This window comes from Coturnix japonica, chromosome 3 (genome assembly GCF_001577835.2).
Source record: "Coturnix japonica isolate 7356 chromosome 3, Coturnix japonica 2.1, whole genome shotgun sequence".
Classification (NCBI taxonomy): domain Eukaryota; kingdom Metazoa; phylum Chordata; class Aves; order Galliformes; family Phasianidae; genus Coturnix; species Coturnix japonica.
This window is the reverse complement of record NC_029518.1, coordinates 73,420,247-73,443,198: the sequence shown is the minus strand read 5'-3', so window position 1 is coordinate 73,443,198 and position 22,952 is coordinate 73,420,247. Positions and strand designations below refer to the sequence as shown.

General features: G+C 35.4%; 1 protein-coding gene across 11 annotated transcripts in view; it reads left to right on the top strand.

Annotated features, from left to right (window-relative positions):
- The window catches only part of MYO6 (myosin VI), a 91,866-nt gene that overhangs the window by 26,281 nt on the left and 42,633 nt on the right, over positions 1 to 22,952 (top strand). For 9 of the 11 annotated variants that reach the window (XR_004306597.1, XR_004306596.1, XM_032443538.1 and 6 more), the window contains exons 3-11: positions 3,006 to 3,075; positions 6,574 to 6,647; positions 8,663 to 8,792; positions 9,179 to 9,284; positions 10,845 to 10,900; positions 12,641 to 12,738; positions 13,548 to 13,712; positions 19,372 to 19,452; positions 21,958 to 22,138. Coding sequence is in view for 9 of the 11 variants with exons in the window: in XM_032443538.1 (XP_032299429.1) it covers positions 3,006 to 3,075; positions 6,574 to 6,647; positions 8,663 to 8,792; positions 9,179 to 9,284; positions 10,845 to 10,900; positions 12,641 to 12,738; positions 13,548 to 13,712; positions 19,372 to 19,452; positions 21,958 to 22,138 (961 nt within the window). In the remaining 2 variants the exon portion in view is untranslated. Of the gene's footprint in view, positions 1 to 3,005; positions 3,076 to 5,674; positions 5,757 to 5,780; positions 5,876 to 6,573; positions 6,648 to 8,662; positions 8,793 to 9,178; positions 9,285 to 10,844; positions 10,901 to 12,640; positions 12,739 to 13,547; positions 13,713 to 19,371; positions 19,453 to 21,957; positions 22,139 to 22,952 lie in introns of those variants that run through there. The other 2 variants (XM_032443540.1, XM_032443539.1) reach the window with 2 other exon arrangements.

Below are 22,952 nucleotides of genomic sequence, written 5' to 3'. Positions count from 1 at the left end.
CAGATCCTAGTGTAATGGCCAAACGGGGAGTTTAATATTTTCCTAGAGGTAGCAAATCTGAATTAAGTGATTAGGGAGATGCCTCAGAGGGGCTTGCACCTTGAGAGACCTTAATAGGATGCACATGGTACTGTAGTGATGAGTTTCTGGCAGAGCTGGGGAGGCACGTATTGCTGCAGACACCAGCTTACACCCCTGTTGTGTTCACCTGAGAGCCACCTGATGTCTCTTGAGAAAGTCTCTGAAGGGTTCTGGAAGGCTTTGTGGGGCCCCTATCCTGGTATGATCTGAATAACCAGAAAGGCATTTTACTAGGTTAAGTATAAATGAATAAATGTGCTCTGAAAGTAAGGATCAGAACGTCCAAAGTTCAGTGTTTTCAAGCAAAGGCATTATTTTAGCCATGAGTGCAGCTTGTGTGAGTGAATAAAGCAGGCTCTTATCCACCATATGAATGGTTTGTGTTGCTTTAAGTTGTTCTGTGTGATGCAGCTGAGAGCAGGGATGTCTCCCTTTCTGTATCTGGAAGGTATAAAGGAAGGCATGGTTACATGTATTGGGTTACATGGCGGAAAGAAGATCCTGCTTGAATGGAAAGATATCTTTTTTCACTCATCTAGTTTCTGGAAGAATTGTTAAGACTGCCATTGGATTTCAAGGGCTGCCTCATTACAAAGGGGGAAAAAAAAACCTATACTAAAACACACAAATCCTCTGCTTTGCCTTCTGAGACCACTTTAGAGTTTATAAGAGTAATATCCTCTCAATGTTTAGAAAGTTTGTCCTAGACTATGCTCTAACATGTTTTTGACCTAAAGCAATTTCCACTTAAAGTCAATTTATTTCAAAATACAACAAATCAAAACTCAATGAATATATATTTTTTAAATGATAAGTGTGCAATAGCTTCCCTGTTCTGTTTAATAGATTAGATTGTAATGGTATTTGGCAATATTTAGGGCTTTACACCTTTAAATAATGTACTTTTATCTACACACGAAATAATCACCTTAAGCATAAAGCATTGGAGGACTGTGACAGGAGTAAAATTCTTAGTTCACGTAGTTTAAACTATTCTGATCTAAAAAAAAAAAAAATATCCAGCAGGAGAGCAATTGTCTTTATATTGCTTATTACTTTTGACATTCATTAAATATTTATATATGATTCTACACTAAATTAGAGATGATGGGAAGGGCTTGGGGAAGGACATCTGGTTTGTCACAAGCTATCCCTGCACAATATCTAATAATGCAATTTCTAGCAATTATTTCACAATTCCCATTGTGTGAAACAATGAAGGAGGACGGTCAGTATGAAATCTCATTAATTGCTCATGGAGATTTATCTTTGCTCAGAAAGCTGAGACTGGAAAAGCTCTTCCTTCCTCTTCTGAGGTAGATGTGGTATAACTGGGTTGAGATCTATCAAATCTTTACCCAACGTGGTATACCTTTATTGTCAACAAACTTGCAGAAAAAATGATGGTAATATATTCCAACTTCAGTGCACTAAGAGGGAGGGAAGGGCTCACTGCACTGCTAGAACCAAACTGCTGAGGTAGGTGACATTCAGATCCATCATAGCTTCACCATGCTTAGAAGGAAGGTGGTCTGGTGGACATCCAAGTGTTCCAAAGTCACTGTGCAGCTTCTTTTCCCTTACAGAGGTATTTTATGCTTTTTTTTTTTTTTTCCCCCTGCAATGAATCCTGATAAGGAGATGGCAAAACATAATTAATTCTGACTATAATTTGCATACAGCATGATAACTTTGTAGGGGAGGGATATTGCAGAGTGAATGTTTTTCAGCTGTCAGAAAGGACTTTCACTCAGTGATATTATTAGTCTGTGCCTCTTCAGAGAGGGCTGAAATGTGTGGATGTTTGTGATGGTATAAGTTACAAGATCATATTGTATTTTTTGTAGTGAAGCAAAGATCAGCTAATTGCTGTATTTCTCCTAAACATTCACATGAGATGCTTCTCATGGTACTGCCTTGCTGGATACAACGCTAAACAAGCAAATTTCTCATTTATTAGGATCATTCTTTTTTATCTGGTTGGTTGTCTTTTGAAATATTAGAGAGAGTAAACTAAACCTCTTATCTGCGTTTCCACAGGGAAGAGGCCTGTAGTAGCATGGCGGCTGTCATGTTTAATTGGTACAACAGGGTTTTTGTTCATTCCTTAGGTGGCTCAAACAAGCTATTAAAACTGTAAACAAGAAATATAATTGAAGCCCTACCTCTTATCCTATGCTATCCTGCTTTTTCATGCAGATTCTGTAATACAAGCATTCTGGGATGGTTTTCCTTCATTTTAACAAGAATGTGAATTATAATTTCTGGAGAATAAAGGAGAAACGAAGTTGTTTTTTAATATGAATTTTTCCACTTGGACATGAACATTTGGTAACTGGCTGGTTTTATGTCTTTGGAGTACAGGGGCTGAAGAAAAGTCTTTATTTTACTTGAATACCAATTTGCTGCAGAAAATAGTTACAGCCTGGAGTTACAACAGGATTTGGGGATATAGAGAATATTGTTTACTGAATACTTATGTTTTAAGTGAGAGTGTTTTAAAACACGATGTGAAAATGACAACGCAGCCCTTCAACTGAACTAAATTTCATTTTTCTTCTTTCTGCTTTATTGCAAAGCTAACGGAGTTGTTCTCTAGAATTCTCTTCCCTTTGCAGTATTATTGGTTTTCTCAACCTTATTTTTAGTGTTGTCTCTTGTGTGCTAATGATTATATGCAACTTTCAAAAAGGATCAAATATTTTTGTGGTAAGAATTTACATTACAGCAATTTTTGTAGTGTAATGCAACAGGGCAAATGCTGCTCTTGTTGTCTGCACTTAGTAGGTCAGTATAATTTCCAAACCTGTTATAAAGGTAGAAATTTTAGTTGTGGTATGTTTACTTGCAACATGACATAAGACATCTTTGAAGTCCTTATTTTGAAGGAATTTTGACAATGTTAATATTTTTTCGTCTAACAGACTTTCCAGGCTGCTATCAATCAAGTGTTTCCTGCCGAAGAAGACAGCAAAAAAGATGTGGAAGATAATTGTAAGTTATGGATTTAAAAATAAATTAAGCATTTGGGGGCTGTGGGGTAAGTGTAAGCATGTTCACTTCATAGTTGGCCAAAGTACTGGTCACTTCACGAATGGTGGGGAAAAGTAGCTTCTGTTGTTCATTTAAAATAAATAAAAATTTGTTTAGATGATTTAGATGATTTGAGATCCACAGTTTCTATTGTGGAATAGTATTTATATCCCATGGCAGGAAGTACAGCTGTAACAACTACTCAGTAGTAACACGAAAAGGAGACTTGAGGCTTCTGACTGGACTTAGATGATGCAGTGTTTTTACAGGTGGAACCAAACTGGCAACTTTGCTTCCATTTGTTTGTATTTTCGTGAATGTTGTGTGGGTGGGAACTTTTCAAAGTTGGTATCTGTCTTTTGTGCCCATGATGGTTGTTAAAGAAATGCATTGAATGTGTTCATCTGTCTCAGTGATGGTACTGAGATGTCCTGGCATCTGAGTGTCCTCATCAGGGAATTGAAAATTGGAATGAGATAATAGGTGTAATTTGAGATTTTAACAAACTACTATTAAATTAAGTTAGAATAGTCTTCATACTGAAGAAAATATCTTCTGCGGTTTAGTGAATAAAATATAAAACTTAAAAATATTTTGTACCAAATATTTTCAGATTTCCAATGTATTTCTACCTTTTGCTCAGCAGCTAGGGTTTATTTGCAGCATATATGAATCCCAAGTTTAGCCTTTTTCTGTCTCAGAGAAGACTGGATAAGTTGTGGATATTCCATCTCTGGAGGCATTCAAGACCACGTTGGATGTGGCCCTGGGCAAACTGATCTAGTGGTTGGCAACTATGCCTGCGGTAGGGATTTTGAAACTAGATGGTCTTTAATGTCCCTTCTAGCCAAAGCCATTCTGTGATTTGTGTTGAGTGTTGTTAATCTGTAAGAAGAGCATGTTAAATATAAATCACCGTCAAACCTGTCAAACTACTAGGTGCTTTCTGTCTCTCCTTATAATAGTTTTGAAAAATCCTGAAGAACTAGTTAATAATACATTTACCATTCAAACTTATCCTTAGTGATTAACTCCCTTCCAGGGAGTAGCCTGCTGAAGTATTTTTTTTCCCCACCCTTAGTCTTCCGTATCTCTAATATGCTGGCTGCAAGAGAGAACCTTTTTGTGAACCTAGCCCTTCCTCAAATGTTAATACTGCAAATGGTACAGAGACAAATAATTTACATTTTCTTGTGATTAACGTTCTTCTTCCACTCCCCAACAGCCTCAAGCATTCTCAGAATTAGAAGGCTATCACCACATGTGGAACTTCTATTTTTTTATGACAAAAGAAAGCCATAAAAGGAAGGAATGGGGAGGGCAGGATATCAGATAAAAATTATTTTTAAAAAGTGTCCAACAGACACAGAGCCTTGCAATTACAGGATAAAAAATAATCTTCCATATAAACCCTGCTTTATTGTATGCACAGGAGAGCCAGCATGTATGGATTTGACATTGGTATTTCCTGGCATTAAGTGCCTGACTTGTGTGTACTCTGTATATGCAAATATATGTGACTGTGCACATACACTCCTTATGTTTAGGAACAAGCAATACGAATAACAGTAATTCTCTGGTTACTGTCTTTGACTCTGGATGTGGTTGCTTCTTTTATGGAGTTTATTCTGAAGAATGTGTGATTTTGAAATTGCTGACATAAGCTTTATTTCGCACATCTCACATTGAGGTGACTGTTTCTCTTGGAGACAAGCTCCCATTACATGGTGAATCTTCAGGTACAGTGCCTTTAGTGAGGACTGGCATCCTTTTGCTAAGAGAATAGTTGGGACTAAGAATATTAAAATCTGGGGTCCTGTGTTGTTTGGATAATTACCAACTTTTTGGGGGATGCCTAACTATTTTCTTGAAAATATAATGCAAACCAGATGAGGTTCATCTGAAGATGCAGTCAAGAGAGAAGGTTGTTTCTCTTGAATTTTAAGTGTACAAAGACAATTACAGTACAGCGGTTCCTTAACTCAGTATTGAGAATTGAAATGATTAAACATAACCAACAGTGTTCAAAATTTAATCCCCCCCCCCCACCACCACCTACATGGAGAAGGAGATTTCAACATTTATTGGAGCAAGCAAAAGTTTCTGGTTCATTTCCTTCAATAATGTCTCTCACTTGTGATGACCTCATTCAAAGAGGTGACTGCAGAAATAGGTCTGCTAGGGCAGCCGTGCAATTTGTGGTCTAGGAGCCTCTGACATAGCAGGTTTGTATGTACAAGAGATTTTTCAGAGGAAGATGGTTTCTTCTAAACAACCCCGAAGCTGCACGGTCCTTTGAAAAATATGAATGCCTCCAGTCATTTGGAGTAAGGCTATATTTTAGTTAGGGAAGGAAGCACTGTTATTCAGTGCAGCTACACAAGCCAGAGGGAGGCTGCAAACCACTGCTGAAGTGACCTTTGCTTCAAACTGGTTTTGTTATATGTGATGGGAGGTACAGCCACTCCCTATTCTACTGCCAGTATCTTTTGAGTCATAGAAGGAACATTGTGGGAGAATTTAGGAGCTGCTTGCTGAGCTTCAAGCTTCCTTTCTGGGTGAGGTGTCTGAGCAGATGGACTACAGGCAATGTGAATTTGCAGTCTGTCTTGCATATCCACAGAAATAAGCTGGAATTTAAGGTCTTTTCCTACCTGAGCAATTCTGTGGTTCTATGATTTGATTTTCTCTGCTGGGGCCCTTGAGGCCCTGGAAGCATTGGTTCAACTTGGCTCAAATTCAGAAATGACGCTATCTCTCTGTACGTTGTTGGTCACTGTCTACTGATAATGCATATATGGGCATCATGTGAAGTAGGGGGTTGCAGTTATCACACAGTGCATATTCTATAAACAGTAGTCAAATGTATACAAGTTTTCAAGTGCCACTAATACATTAAGGAATAATAAGTATGGTAGTCAATCAGTTGTAACAAGATAAAATGGCCCTCAAATTTTAGACAAATAGGAAAAGATTACCAGACCTATTTGTAAACTGAGGCGGCATAACAAGTAGTGCTCTCTGTAATTTCAGACTGCCAAACACGTTCCAGAGTTTTATATCTGAAAACAAGGCCTAGCTTTGCCAGTGTGTTGAAACTGTGTGTGTGCCTGCACTCTGCTTTGCTTTGCCTTTTTCTGATGCACTGGTGTAATTTGCAGCTATTCTGTATTAACCTTAGAGCTGACAGTTTTCAGTAGCAGGATCTGTGTTGGGGATCCTGTAGTCTAATACTGGGTTCAGCAACTTTAACGATGAAGAGTAGGTCTACAATTTTTAAAGTGTATGTTGATTGAGGCAATGTTCTGCCTCAACAAAGTAGAGTAATAGGAATGATAGGATTAAACTGTAGTCAAAGAGAGAGGAAGTAAAATGTTCCTTAATCCTAGGACTTAGTTGCTTGGCTGTACACAAAGGTGGTCCTGTTCCCTTAATGCTATATGACTCTTTTACTTTCAGGTTCCCTTATGTATTTAAATGAAGCCACTCTCCTTCACAATATCAAAGTTCGGTACAGTAAGGACAGAATTTACGTAAGTATTACCTGTCATGTCAATCAGTCTAATGATAAATATCCTTTCAAAAGAACATGAATCCACAAAAAAAAAAAAAAATTAATATTTTTCTCCAATCACAGAACATTAAAAGAAATTGTACTGTTGTAAATTTAGGAGGTTTTAGGCATTTTTTGCTACCTTGCTTAAAAGTTGCATCAGACTGACAGTAGCTAAATGTACCAGGCAGAGCAATAGATTTTTCTCGACATGGCTGTTCATTTGCACAGTGTTGTGTCACAGATGTCTATTCCTGTAGGGAACTTACTTCACCATTACAGTAGCTATTAACAAAGATGGTTCTTTCTTCATTATTTTTAAACGAAGCAAACAGGTGCCATCTCCAACACCTCCTAGCTCAGATGTCCATCTTAATCTTTTATATTGCTATCAGATTGCCTAATTGTACTTAATGAATTCTGACTGAATTACATTTTGTCCTTGCCATCTGCCCTGACACTGACAGCTGTGAAACAGAAGAAAGATAAGAATTTGCTTTCTTTTTTTTTCTAAGAGAAAGCTGGCTTGTGATAATGCAAAATGTCTACACAATTTCTAAGTGTCAGTGTTTATAAAAGAAAAAAAAAACAGCTTTTTTGTTAGTCTGCTGCTCTAAAATGAATTGATTAAGAGTGATACCCTCTTATATATGCATAAGGAAAGTACAGTTGTTTTCCTTTGTTGCAGTTAACTTTACAGAGCTATAAATTTTTTATGGATTCAAGATAAAGCCCTAGCTTTAAGATAAATGAATTAAAATGGTGATTTGAAAGCTGTACTGGAAAAATAATAATGAGACAGACACAGTAAACCAATGGAATAAACTCTAAAACTGAACTTATCTTGAAGGAGGATAGTATTTAGGTTCATCATACTTTTCTTCCCTTTAAACAAGTGCTACTAATATGTTTTCCCATGTATACATATTTTCTGGAAAAATATCAGATTATCTTAATTACAATCCTATTGTAACTTTTTGATACAGTTGGAATTGTGTGTATATATATATACATATATATATATTTGTTTAGTTCTGATTAACAGTACTTGCCTTGTTACTGAAAAGAAAACAAATTTTAGTACTCGCAGCTCTTGAAGAACTCTGTGCTTGTGTCTTACATCATTGAAATCATGATGAAAATAGAAACATATGAAAAAATTGGTGTGTTGTCTGTGATCCAGCCTTCTATCAGCATTTCATGATAGTGTTTAAAACTCAGTCCGGGAATTCTCAGACCTGGGATGTGCTCACTAACAATAAACCAAATAAGTTATTCAGTCTGAGGGTTTATCTGATATTCTTTATACCTTTTCTCACTAATCTGCTTTTTTCTGTGCTTCAGATGTTAGGCCATCCTTGTATGTGATCTGATCATTAAAACAAAAGTATTAAAATATTTTTTAGATGGAAAAGTAAAAAGCAGCCTTTTTTTCTTCCTCCCCACCCCCCTCAAATTCTTTGTCAATTACAGAGCATTTGTATTCTGCATTTCTCACTTTGGAAGCGGCCGGAGCTAATTTCTCTCAGCTGAGTGCTTTATTGCCTTGCTTGAGCGCGTTCCCAGGCAGTATTCTGTCAGTCCTTCCTGCTGAGTTGCTTCCATTTGATATTGAAAAATTATTGTCCTCATTGGAGGAGACTGCATTATGCTAGCCAAGAGCTTACTTTTTTGCTTTAGAGGAGGAAGTAGTGATGCCTTATCCCCTGATCCAGCAATTCATACAGTAGGAAATCATTTAAAAGAAGACAGACAAAGGTCAAATTTGGGACATGCTCCACAGCTCAGCAGTTAGGAAATTCTCCTGAGAAGTGCTTTTTCACACAAGTCCTGGAAAGATAATTAGAAGAACTCTGAAAACATATCCCTTCTGGGGAAAACTGCAAATATAATTGCTATACTTTGACTATACTCTTCAATAATAATAGAAAATTGCTGTTAACCACTTTGGTTGAATACTAGCTAATAGCTTGTATAATATTCTTCTCTTCACAGACGTATGTAGCCAACATTCTTATTGCAGTGAATCCATATTTTGACATACCTAAGTTCTATTCTTCAGATGCTATTAAAAAGTACCAGGGTAGATCACTTGGGACATTGCCACCACATGTCTTTGCTATTGGTATGTATTGAGTCTGATTTTGTCTTTTACAAAATGAGCATTAAATTGTAGCTGTATGTAAACTGCACCTTTGATTCAATTACTATAAGCTGTTACGAATGAAACATGGTGGCTAAAATTGCAAATTTTTACCTCCTTGATATGCAGTCTGAAGATTTTTGGCAACCGTTTATGATTGTTCTGTTCCTCTGCTGTTTTATGTCTGAACAGTTTTAATATAATTTACAATCATACAAAATAATCAGATTTAATAAATGAAGAACGACATAAACAAAACTGGCAAAATATAGAGTTTGCATGTTTGTATTGTGGTTAGTTTTTATTTTAATTTTCAGGAGAGGTGCAAGCATAATTTTTGTCATGTTTCATGTATTCTTTCATTTAAGCTGATAAAGCATATCGTGATATGAAAGTTCTCAAGATGAGTCAATCCATCATAGTATCTGGAGAATCCGGAGCTGGCAAGACAGAAAACACTAAATTTGTTTTGAGGTTTGTACTTTTGAACCAAAGTTGTTCAGTGAATCTCTTGTTATGATGTGTTTGTTTGAAATACGGACAGAGCTAATTATAAGGTACTCAGTAGCACAGCATTAACTCTTGATTCAGAAGGTTATGTATATGCTTCTACGTGCACTTTAGTTCATGGCATTCATAGAGTTAAACTTAGGTGCTGACATGATGGCATATGAAACTTGTAGTCACTTGTAGTGACATCATATAGTTATTATGGTTTATGATGCAGTTGTTTTGGTATCGTGTGTCTGCTATTGTCGTTGTTAAAATGAAAGCTAGGCATTTTAACTGTGTCTTACGAGACACACTTGTTTCTGTCATAAGTGTGCAATTATTCGTTTTCCCAGTCTTTGTTTCTTCAGTTTGCTTGATCTGTATTTTTTAACTCTTAATTTCTGAGCCAATTGCAATTGTAATATACTTCAACCCTAATCTGCTGAATAAATATTGAGTAATGGGATGCATTTATTTATTTACTGATGTTCATGTATGCAAGATATGGAATCAAGCATATTAAACTATGTGGAGGTCATATTGCTGATCAGCCTTCCTCTTAGATGTTTTTAATAACCTTGACCATATTAGTGTCATGCTTAAACTGCTTTATGTCACTCTGGAACACTATAACTGGAAAGTAATGCTCCATTAAATTAAATAAGTCAATATGAGTGGCCTGACTATCTAAGAAAGCACAGAGCAGGCAGTTCAAATGCATTCTGTCTCCTCCTTACCTTGTTTCCCTGTGTAAATCTTTAATTGCCTTTTCCCTGGCATCATATACATAGTAGTGGTATTATCTTCTATGTCCCAGGAAGAATCATCATGGCTGGCCATCTCTTCGTCACGCTGATCTCTGCCCCTCTGTAACCTTTATTGGAGAGCTGTAGGAGTTGCAGCAAGCTTCTAACAGAATACAGCTCATAACTTTTGTCCTGCTTAAAAAACCCACAAAACACAGCATGCACTGGGAGAACATCCCCTGAGAAATGTCCTCAAAGGATGTTATTTTTCTGCTTTTCAACAGAGGAAGTTCTGATTACGTGGCAGGCAAATGTCAACACTGCCACATCTCTCTGCCACTGCCCCCACATAGCATGTGTACAAAATGTTATTGAGTTCTTAAAACAGGAAGCCTTTTTCCTTGTGTACTCATCAGGAGGTAGAAGGTAGTAATACAGCTCTGTTAATGTTCCTGAACTTTTTTGGAAGGTTCTATTTCAAGACCGGCTTAAAATGTGTCCCAGATTTAGTTGTAAATTTCCAGAAGATGTGCCTTGTACTTGGGAGCTGGGAGTGGGGGAGCAGAAAAAAAGGTGCAACTGAAAAGCATGTCTTGGATTTGTGTTCAATTTTTTCTTCAGTTGCTAAATTGATTCTTATGTATGCACAGCAATTTCCTATATTACCATCTACACTTCGGCATTTTATTAACATTGATGGCTGTGAATGCAGAACCTGTATGCATGGAACTTGTGTTTAATTTAGGAAATTTATGAGAAAATTCTGTCATTTACTTGTATTTATCTTGCTTTACAGATATTTGACCGAGTCCTATGGTACTGGACAAGATATTGATGATAGAATTGTAGAAGGTATTGAAATTAGCCTTATTTAATTTAAGGTTCAATTAAAATATGTTATAAAATTCTTTTCTAATTTGAAGTATCAGTAAGTAACAGCTAGAATGAAATTACTGTCAGACTTCCTGTGGAGCAATTTAGGTAGTTTACTTTGATCTTAAGTTCTTAAAATATGTTTTTTTATTTATGATTTGCCTTACTTTTATTTAACATTGTGTCACACAGTCCTTGATGTGGAGTTTGAGTTGTTGTGTAGCCAACACTGGTTTTTATGTTGTATTAGACTACAAGGCTAAGATTACATTCTCATTAATATCTGTTAGGATGATATAATTCCTCCTTCTCACCATGAAAAGTCAGATAAAGGAGGGAGGTCTATTATATAGTTCAGAGTTCGTGTTTTTTTGCCATAAGACATACCATTTGGATTAACACTTTTATCTCTTCGTTATTGTGTCTGTCTTTATAATAGGCTCCCGAACAAGGTCAAAAGAGATTTTTTTTCTTTATGGTTATTTGGTTGACCCTTTTCAATGTTGCATGGAATTCCTGATTAACCAGGAAATAAGTCTGAGAAGACACACACATCTCAAAAACCAACCGCTCTGAAAAAGCTTCAGTCTTCTATAGTTTCATGTAGATTCATTTCAGAATTTCATTACTCTTAGTGTCTTTCTCTTAAGCTTTAAGTATTTCTGTTTATGTAATTTGAGTCACTGGATTACTCCAGAGATGTACTACAGTCTTTAGTAGGGCCTCTTAGTAAGATTGTTATGAAAGTGAGACTTGGATTTTCTTGCTTATGCTTAAGTCGTATGCTTTAAAAACAGAATAAAAAACCCAAACCAGAGCAGTTAATGCTGGTGTCTCACCAAATAATGAATTATCTTCCCTAATTTATCCAACCACTGTAGTTGTTCCCTCAGAGTTCGATTGTTGTAGGAATAGATTTGTAGTAATGTCCTGCAGATATTTTATTTGGTTTGCTGTTAGTGCAATTCAGTAAATTGATTTTCTTTCATCTTCAGAGTTAGCGAAGTACAGTCAGTAGCCTTGTGCTTCATAACTACTAAGCATTTTCAAACTGCTTAAACCATGCATGACTTGTATAAACATAAACCAAACGTTAGATAGCTGCTGCTCTTTCTGTATGGGTTTTTTCTTTAAGGTGCTTGAAACCTGCAGCCAGTAAAAACCAAAAATCTCTCATACATTCAATCCAGCTAATCTGAAAGGGCATTTTTAAGGTGGTTTTGAAAACAACTTTTGTAATACATCCTCTTCCCTCCCCCCAGTCAATCTAATATGTAATGTGCATGGCATTTCAGTGGCATTTTTGTCCATGGGATAAATGGTTAGTTTAGATTTTATGAGCAGCAACTCACTGGGAAATGTCAAATTGTGTATTCTGTCTTATAGTTTGTGTATCATTTATTTATCTGCTTGCTGTTAGAAGAACACAACTGAATTATTTTTGGTGATGGTCTCTGAATTTCTTACAGTATTAAGTTATGTTGCAATGTGATGTGACATATAAACACTTTATTGTAAATTCCACCACTGTAAATCCAGTACCATTTGTACTAATTTGATACGAAATCAGTTATTTATAACAGGTAATGTTTTTCCTTTAACTTTCACACCTTATTCTCAATAAGCTCACTGAATGTATGAATTTATTTTTCCCTTTCCTACTAGTACTTCATTGATCACATTCTAACACTTCTTTAAATATTTATTTTTTATTAACAGCGAATCCATTACTGGAAGCCTTTGGAAACGCAAAAACTATTCGTAACAACAATAGCAGTCGTTTTGGGAAATTTGTGGAAATTCACTTCAATGAAAAGGTACTGGAGTTTTGATACAGATAATAGCGATGATTTTTGCAATATAATGGAAATGCTAGTTTAGAAGTAGGTTAAATAGACTTATCTTATATCATGTACTTACTGTCCTTGCTTTCCCTATTTGCTTTGTATTTATCACCATGAAAGGAAAGCCACTGTACTGTGTCACTGCTGGAAAACAGTATGTCAAGTCAGTGGGAAAATTGCTTCCATCCAAACATCACATGAAGGCAACCTGAAGAATAACTTAATTGCTCTTTAGCATTTATGCATTCCTTTAATTCACAGGCATGAGCTGCGTATATATATCAACTGCTATAAATTTATTTTAATACTCCAATATTTTATATGAATTTCTGAGTTTTATGTATTTGTATGAAACGTTGAGACCGCATTAATATTATATATATGAAAAAAAGTCTTGAAATTGATCTGTTGTATCTGTTGTTTTTTGGTTTTCTTTTTGGTCAGAAGTACTACTCACTGTGTATGTAACCTATGGAGATTTTTCTTTGAACGTAGTTTAGCTAGGGTAACTTAAGCATATGCATGTCGAATTTCCTCTTGTGGTTACGAAGTAGAGCCTTCTGGTAAGAGTAATGTACATAGGTGCAGTACATGCACTGAGAAGTTATGGTACAAGAAACTTTCTTATTTTAAGCTTGGTACCTATTAGTTAAAATTATATTTTAAGCTTTGGGGCAGTGTCAGTTGAAATAGACACGATCAGACAATTGTACATTGAAAAGCTCTCAGTCAAATTGTCAAAAAACATTCAAATAATTAGAAAAAATATTTCTTCCTCCTAGAACTCAGTGGTTGGTGGATTTGTATCACATTATCTTCTGGAGAAATCTCGGATCTGTGTGCAAGGCAAAGAAGAGAGGAATTATCATATCTTTTACAGGCTTTGTGCTGGTGCTCCAGAAGACATTAGAGAAAAACTGTATCTAAGCTCTCCTGACAGCTTCAGGGTAAGTATTGGAGTCAGCAGTTGTAAAGCTTTACATTGCTGCCATTCATGGACTTACAGATCTTATCTTAAGATCTTATAGATCTTATTAAAGTATCTGTTTATTATATTTGAGAAACTCTTTTCTGCAACAAAATTCAGAAAATAGCTTTTTTATTTCTTTATTTTTAATTTATTTGATCTGGGCATAAGACCGTGTGCTGATTTGTTCTTATTGGACATCTTCCTATAGTTTTCCTCTGTGTTTTAAAACTGAGGAATCTTTGCTTTTTCCAGTAAGGTATCACTGCATGCATACTCAATTGCTCTCAATTTTGCTGTTGTCTTTTCCTGAAGTGGAAAGTGAACATTTTTTTTATTGTGATCCAACTGTTCTCTGGGATCTTTGATAAAAACCGCTTTTATTTCTTCCTCTTCCAACCATGCATTAAGGAAGGTGTGATATTTCTCTTCTGAGATTCTGTCCTTTAAATTATTATCTCATACTTCATTCCAAGGATCAAATCATCGTGGTTGTACTTCCCTGTTGAAATCCATATACTTTCATATCACTTGTTTTTCCTACTTCGCTGTGTTCTGTTTCTGTCTTTCTCCACTGTCTAGATTTGTCATTAGCATTTCCCCAGTTTCCCTGTTTTTCTCTTCATACTCCTCTGTCATTCTTGTTCACTCCAGGTTATATGATAAGACATGCTCATCCCTTACACTGAAAATTACACTTTTATCTCCATTTAACCTGAAGGTTGTGCTCACCTCTTCTGCCCAGGATTGCTTCTCTTCATTAAGCATGCTTTTCCCTATGTTTTTCATCTGCTAATTTATTCTTTCCTGAGAACTGCTTATTTTTTCTGGGTTTTTGCTTTCTTTCAACAATTTACTGGTTCAGTCACTCAGCCGTGGAACAGAAAATAAAATACAAATACAGTCACTACTGAATGTAGTGTTCTTAGCAATACCTACATGAAAATTAACTTAAAATAAACAGGAAGGAAATAAGATGCAAATAATTCTGTGTCCTTCTCTAAAAACGTTAGCTTAATGTTCAGTGGCTGAGAAAAAGCAAGAGTAGAATTTCAGGAATGTAAAAGAGAGTGAAATGGTGTGTAATGTTGCCATATTTGTAAATTCTGAGCTGTTTTGTCATCCCAGCTCAAAAAGGAAAAGTAAAATCCTTGGGTGAAATACAGGTCATGGTTGAAGATGAGATATTGGATAGCATGTATTGACCTTTTAATTCAAATCAGCATGGCCATTCTTTTAATTTGTTTACTCTCTTTGCTTCTTCTCCCCATGCTTTATTTTTGACATTTTTTCCCTTTCCTGAGATCATGTGGCTTTTTCTGCCTAACCCTGATTTTGAGTTATGTTTCCAGCAGAAATTCCACAAACAGGCTGGTTTTCTGTGCTATCATTACATTTTGGCATAGTTTTCCTCCTCCCATCTTTCCACTAAATAGCGTTATTACCTCATTTCAACTTTTTATTCCAGCTTTCCTTCTTTCTACTCAGCTTCATTTTCTGCAGATGTCACTGAATTATATTCAAAAGCAACTGACAAATTATATGGTTTCCTTTGCTTTCCTTTCCTTCTTCTCAGTCAAAAATCTTTGTTCCTTTTTTTTTTTTGTGTGATTCCAGCCCTGCTTCCTTTATTTTTAAATTCTCATTAATTTTTCAGTGTTTTACTCTTTGATTATTACATTCTTTTATTTTTTCCTTGATGAACTAATAAGGTTGTACCTACATGCAACCAGTACAACTATAGAACTATTTCTCATTCTTTTCTTGATTTTTTTTTTCCCTTTTGCTTCCCATCAAAGCAAGCTGCTGTCTTCCCTTTTGGGCTACTTCTAAGCCTTTCCTCATTGTAGACTGCCATCACTGATTTGACTTGTAAGGTGACGACTTCTGTCACTCACTCTTGCAATTTTATTATTGATTTATAAATATATTAGTTTGTTTTTTTGTTTTTTTTTTTTACTTTTGGCAAACACACTTGAACTCTAATATATACAAACATTATCATGCAGTTTGTTGGCTTGTGTTGAAAAGATAAATATTGACAAAGCAAATCATACTGCTAGACATCAGGTAGCTGTTTGCTCAAGTTCTGTCACTTGTCTCCATCTTTCCATTGTCTCTTGGGGTGTGCTTGACTTGAAATCTCACTGAAACAGAACTGTGCATTTCTAAAGTACCCAGAGCAAATAGCTGCACAGGGCTTGTATGGTCTGTGCAACACAAACCTGGAGAGCATGTAGAACTACAAGGACATAAATTAGTTGAGTGTCATCTTTATTAGATTAAGTGGGGCGAAGAGTACTGCTAACAAAGCATTACGCTAATACATTGATAGTTTTTTTTTTGTTTATATAGCTTCATTTTTCTAAATAAAGTTTGTTGAATTGTGCTTATCTGTTGCTTCACCTGATATCCTCTGCACTTAGTAAAATTCAGTGTGAAGCCAGGAGCCTTAAGGATGCAAAGTTCCTGATGCTTTTGAACTAAGTAGCGGTTATGTAGGTGAGACCTAAGATAGTTCCATATAATCCATTTTGTACTAGACAGTCTTACCTCCTAAAATCCAGAACTTTGTCCAATTGTTGCATTCAATATTCTATTTTTTTTAAATGTTTTTAAGCAAAAACCTTCAGCAACTTATTAAATGAATATTTTTGAGTAGTCTCTTTTTCATTAATGCATATTTCTTGTAGTTAATAGATTTTTAATTCTGTAACTGAATATGCTACATGTTCTCTCTTGGGAATGTTTTAATCAAAAGCTCTGCTCATGAGAGTACATGATATTATAGATACCAAGGTCGCACTTATTACCTGCTTAAAATCAGGCTGATGCGGTACAGTACTGAACAACATGGATGCCTGTACAGAAGGCAGAACTGCGCTTGTTCCATCTCTAAAGAGCTTACAGTGACACCTGCCTTATCAGACTTGAATATCATTTTTTGGGCTTGTACTAAATTTGCAGCAGGTACTCTCATTTCAGCTGGGAATATTTGTTAGTATATGAGTCCCTGTGCTTCTTGCTGCATGTGAAAGGCCCACTCTGCTTTTTTTTCACCTTCTGAAGTTGATTAGTTAAGAGGAAATTTATGATCACTTTCTCATTATTCACACATCTTTGTATGCAAATTAATATGAATATACTTAAAAATTATTGGCCATATTGTACTATATACGCATGAAATATCACTTTATAGGAGATATTTAGAAAAAGAATATAAAAGATAATTTTTCTTCCTAAATCTCTACTGCTTTTGTAAGGATTATTCTTTCAGTGTTCTTCACTCATTTGCTGTTCCAGACTTTTGTCATAAAATGTGGCTCTGAATCATAACGCCTCAGTTACTTTTTTACATCATTTTTTGCTGACTGCATGTCTGTCTTGTTGAAATTACCGAGGAAATATCATCTATCAAACTTCTAAGCATAGACAGAGATACTATGCTAACCAGCATTTGGTGTTTGATTATTGTTTAGATATTAACGTTAATCTTCTGGAGGCTTGGCAAAACAATCAAACAAAAAAGCAACGCCAAAACTTCATGACAAAGATTATATTCTTAAAGAGCTTGCTTAGAATATTGGATCCTTAATGACATATTTTTTCACTGTCTTTATTTTGCACATGGCTTGTAGATTATCAAAGTCGAGGTCTGAATTAGGTCCAGTGAGGGCCCTATGACACAAGCATGTTTTATTCAATTATATTAACCTGAAAATAGGGCCATCTCAAATCTAAGGTGATTCCTACTTTACAAAGAAGTGGAGCAGTATTAAAAGACAAAGGATGATTCTGTTCTGTTTTGTTCCCTCAGCTACCATGCCTCCCCTTGACTTAAGTGATCTGTTGTCATCTCCTCCCTATGCATTTGGCTGTCTTGGTGCTAGTGCTTGCTTTCTCTGGAGATATGAACCAAGACAACTGCATTTGGCTTACCAGCCTGAACTATTACCTGGATTTCAGCAATGCTCATGGGGGCTGCCTCTCCATAAGATCATCTTTCCTCTGAATTAATTTACAATGCAAAGGACTATAAAGAGTTGTAGGTTACTCTCTTTGCTCTTACCTGCCTCTTCTCTGAACAACATATGTACACAAAAGTGTGCCATCCTTGTTGCTCATATTCTGGGTTTCTTTGCAGAAGTCTTCAGAGATTCAAAGTCACTAGGTGCGGAACGTTGCTGGTTCAGGTGACTTTGCACCACGTGGCTTTGAAAGTAAAGCTCTGTAGTAAATCTGTACCTAGAGCATAGGTGATGAATATGAGAAACTGTTGTTTTTTTTCAGATCCTGATAGCCAAAAGAGAATTGAAGTTGCATTATGTTTGGGTCGCTGAAGTTATAGTGGTGTGTTAAACTTCAGAGGTGTGGGTGTGGGGTTCTTTTTTTTCCTTTTTTTTATAGAACATAAATCTAAATGATATTTAGGTGTTAACATGTTATATTCTCAAAATATGTATTTGCATGCCTTAAAAATACAGTTTCTCTTAGATTTAAATTTTCACAAAGTTTTAGCTTTCAAATGAAAGCCGCTATCTTGCGATTAAATATCTCTGACACAGGGAATTATTGGATGTCGTGCTGGTTCATTTTTTCAGTCTGTTGAGCATGACCTTTTTTTTACATCCCACCCTCAGTTTCTAGGATCTCTTTACTAATACTGTAGTATTATATTGTTGTATTTAAATTACACCATGCTTTGCATTATTTGCTGATGTACAGAACTTTTCAGTATTTCAAGAGTAAGCCAACTTGAAACAGTGTCAATTTTTTGTTAAAATATCAAATTTGTCATTTAGTTTTCTTCTGCTCTTTTTTTTTTTTTTTTAGATTTTTGTATATAAGTTTTAATCACAACATAAAATTATCTGTGTTCATGAAGTTGAAAACTTATTTGTCTGTGGGCAGACCAAGAAATCATTTCAGTTCCCTTAAACAAAGTGCTCCCACCAAGATTTTGGACAGAGTTCATGTTTTCAGTTGAACCAATCAGGAGAAAAAAGCTGATGATTCCATTTTTCTAGAAGTGCCACTCATCTGAATGATTGCCCTGTTCCCTTTACTGTACAATGTGAGATGGAAAGCAGAAGCCAGATCCGATTTAGACTTCTATTTATATTGGGTTAACACTATTCATGGTTTTTATTATGCCATATCTTTGACTATCTGTAGAAATACATCTCTGGTGAGAAAAAATGACCATAAAAGTACGCTATAGCCACTATCAAAGCTTCCTTGATCCTTCTTCTCTCATCACCTCACTGTAATATATAAAACTTATATGTTGCTGAAAACAAAGATTATTGTGAATTTTATCTGATGTTCCATATGAGTTTTGCTGAAGTAAAATTAGATATTACAAATGGGCCAGGAAATGTATTTTCTTGGTTCCTGGTTTTTGGCGTTCTCTTAAGTAATACCAGAGTCCATTGCATTATAGGAATAGTTTGTTACTGTTGCATTTCTCTGATTCTATAGATATAATAAATAGAATTAATTCCTTGAAAATGTTTTTGAATAGCTATAGTATTATTGCTATATGATAGAAACAAGTTATGTAAAGCAAGCCATAGATAATAGCATGTTTTCCTCACTCCTATCTTTAAGTATGGATTTCTTCTTTTTTATCGTTACAGTATTTAAATCGAGGCTGTACGAGGTACTTTGCTACCAAAGAAACAGACAAGCAGATTTTGCAGAATCGCAAGAGTCCTGAGGTAAGTTTTGTGTCTTCAATGAATTTATGTTAACCAATGCACATAGAGTTGAAAATCATCGCACTTTTACAATGTGGAATGAAACGTTCATTTTACACATCTTTATAGGTAATAATGGGTACTGATAAAGTTTTTGGAATTTAGTATTGAAAGTATACGCTAATGTGTAACTTAAAATTCCAAATGGAACAGTACATAAAATCATTTGCTTTTCTTTATTACAGTAATATAACATTTAATGATGCAGCATGTCTTCCATAGAAAACAAAAGAATGACCCATGACTTTTTCACATTTTCTTAAAAAATCTATATACTTTTAGGAATGGTTCAGAAATTATAATTTTCTTTTGAAGCCATTTTTACTGTCCGGATTTTTAAGTAAATACCCCTTCTTCGTGCACTGCTTTTATTTGTTGTCCTTTGCTATGGACTGTGACATACAGAAAGTGGCATTTCATGGAGAAGGGGGTGGAACTTGGAGCAGGAGGAAAAAGGTGTTCTCATCTCCTGTTACATTCTTAAAAATGGAGTAAACCATTTTGGGCTTGTTTGCCTGAGAACACTTTTATGATTAAATCAGATTAATTTCTTAATGTGAGTTGGAGGTGGTTTAAATGCTTCATTATAATTCTACCCTATTACACTTTTCATCCGTTCATACCTAAAATAAGAAATTTTCATTTGTATAGCTGGAAGATAACAGTTTGCTTAAAGAAACCAATCCTTGTGATTCAGTAACAGAGGAAGAAGTTACATGTGGAAGCTGACTAAAGAGTTTCAATCCCCATATGACCATACAGTCTCTCTTACTGTTGAGAACTTCAATTTCAGCTTGTACGTAGCTTGTGCGTAGCTGTGAAAAAGGCCATATAGATACTTCCCTTGCTTAAGTCAACATTGTGAAGTCTGCTTCTGGGTTTCTAGTGTTTATATGTTGCAACATTGTGCACGTAATGCCAATTTCTTTTTCTTCAATGCAGGCTATTTTCTGTAATCAGGGATAATGGAGAATGAGATACAGAAGTATTGATTTGATAATAGTGTGAGGCACAAAGCTGGTAGATATTTAGCTCTTCAAGTGTGTAGTCTAAGAGGTGGTTGGGAGATTTTGCCACAGTTTGCCTAATTTGTCTTAAATGAAGATTTGTAGTGAAGTTGGCAATTTATAGAGGCATAAAATAATACTGTTCAGCTACTGTTGCTGCTTAAAGATGGACTTGTGCAGCTCCTGTTCCAGATGAGATGTACAGTTTGGTGTTCTGTCATAAAATATCTCCAAAGTACTTAATTTGGAAGAAATGTTTGTTTAAAACTATAACAACCTGATAGGGTAATTCTGAAAATAGGTATCAGCCATTAAACAGTGGAACATATGATGCTATAATACCTGTATATTACAGTGATGTCAATTAGAAGGAGCAATATAGGTTCAAATTTCAGTTATATAAAAACTTAATCTAGCCACTTAAACAGGAAATGCATTGTATTGTTTATTTTTTTGAAATCAGATATTTATATTTGCTGTCATTTAATGAAAAATATTGCTTATTTTAACAAAAGTAGTTGGAATAATTGATTAATACTTAAATTATTTTTGTGTTTTCCTTATCAGGAAGATGAGGTGATCATTTTACATAATTAAAACATGTAGATTAATTTTATCAATGTGTCTAAATGTTGTGTGAAGTGAATTTTTCAGATGCATGTGGTGTTTTGGTTTTCACATGTTAGCTTATTTGACATTAACAAAGCTTCTACTTTATTCATTCTTCTTAGTTGAAAACATTTTCAAGTGATTGTGAAAACTCAAATGAGTTAATGCATGTTCAGTTAGCTTCTTGATTGCATGCGGATGTTTCACTATTGTTTAAAACAAATATTAAGATCAGGTGTGATGTATTTAAAATAGGAAGTACTGCCAGCATAATGTGAAACTGACACTTTGAAACCTAGCTCTTCTTTTAGTCACTAGGATACTTCTAACAACTTTACTGTTTCTCATTCATCAGCAAACATTAACAAATATATTTCTCTAAATGAATCTGTTCAGATACTCCCAGGGGATACACTTCCAATACTTTTTTGCCCTGTACCCCTTTCTCATGGCCTGTCAAAACCACGCTGACCTCCATTGTCTTTCGGTTGCTACGGGCTAGAAATACTCCTCAATAGAAGTACTTTGAAATCTCCTTTAGTCAAACGTTTCCCTTTCTGCCAATGACTGTCCTCTATTTTCCTGTCCTGCCTTATTAAAACTCTCAAGAATCTGCTTTCTGAAGACAGACTATGGCTCATGCTCTTGAAGTATCAACAAGTGAAAATAAATCAGGGTTCTCCTAAATTACATGCTGTATGAAGAGCTCTAATCTCTATTTAGTTTGGGTTTTGCATGCTTTTTATTGCTTTTTGTTATGATTTATTCTTGCCTGGAAATAATTGTTTACATATATTTTAAAATCTCATGCTGATTTTTGTTGTTGTTACTCTATATTGTTTCTTTATAGTATCTGAAGGCAGGGTCCTTGAAGGATCCACTCTTAGATGATCATGGAGACTTCAACAGAATGTGTACGGCAATGAAAAAGATTGGACTGGATGATGCAGAGAAACTTGACCTTTTTCGAGTGGTGGCTGGTGTCCTTCACCTTGGAAATATTGATTTTGAGGAAGCTGGGAGCACTTCAGGTTAGAAGAAACACAAATTGTTTTCTGTAAAGAAAATAGTGAAAATAGCTCTTGATTATAGATGATTCCTTTTCATGTGAATTATTGCTTTAGAATGCTGCCTTCTATTAAAGGGTAATTCAGCCTTAAATCATCCCATTTGGACGTCAAGTTTTATAGCTGTACTTCAAACAATCTCACTGAAATGGTTCAAAGAACTGTTTTGCAAAGTTTGCTATAAAGAAGAGACATTTTGTGTCTCAAAACTATTATTTAATTTTAGTAATAATATATAAAATAAATTCAGCTTCTTGCTGATGTCATGAAAAATCTTTAAGTTAGCTGTTCCATCTCCAGTGAAAGCTGCTAAGTCCTTTGGCTTCCAAAAATGCTGGGTTAATATTTTTGAGAGATGAGGAAAAGTTGCAGTAAAATTTTTGGTAAATGTAAACTAAATCATTTTAAGATGTTAACTCAGAAGACAAGTTGCTATGAGTGTTGCTGGTACTTACTAGTGAACAACTCAAGAAGGCTGAGGAAGGCGAAACTTCTATTTTGGGAATGGCCATTCTTGCCATACTACTGAAATTGGCTTTTGTAACGGAGATGTGAAAACCTCCAAGGAGAAAGTTGTACAACCTTTGTAGGAAACCTTTTCTCACTGATTTATGATTGTAGTTGTGAGGCTTCCTTATCAGAACCTTCTCAATTTCTATTTGTGATCTTGCCATCTTTGTGAAGATGAGAGGATGTGGGGGTAGAGAAGGATAAGTGGCTTCATGGGCTCTCTTATACACCAGCTTCTATATTTGGGCCTTCTGTGAGATTGGAATTT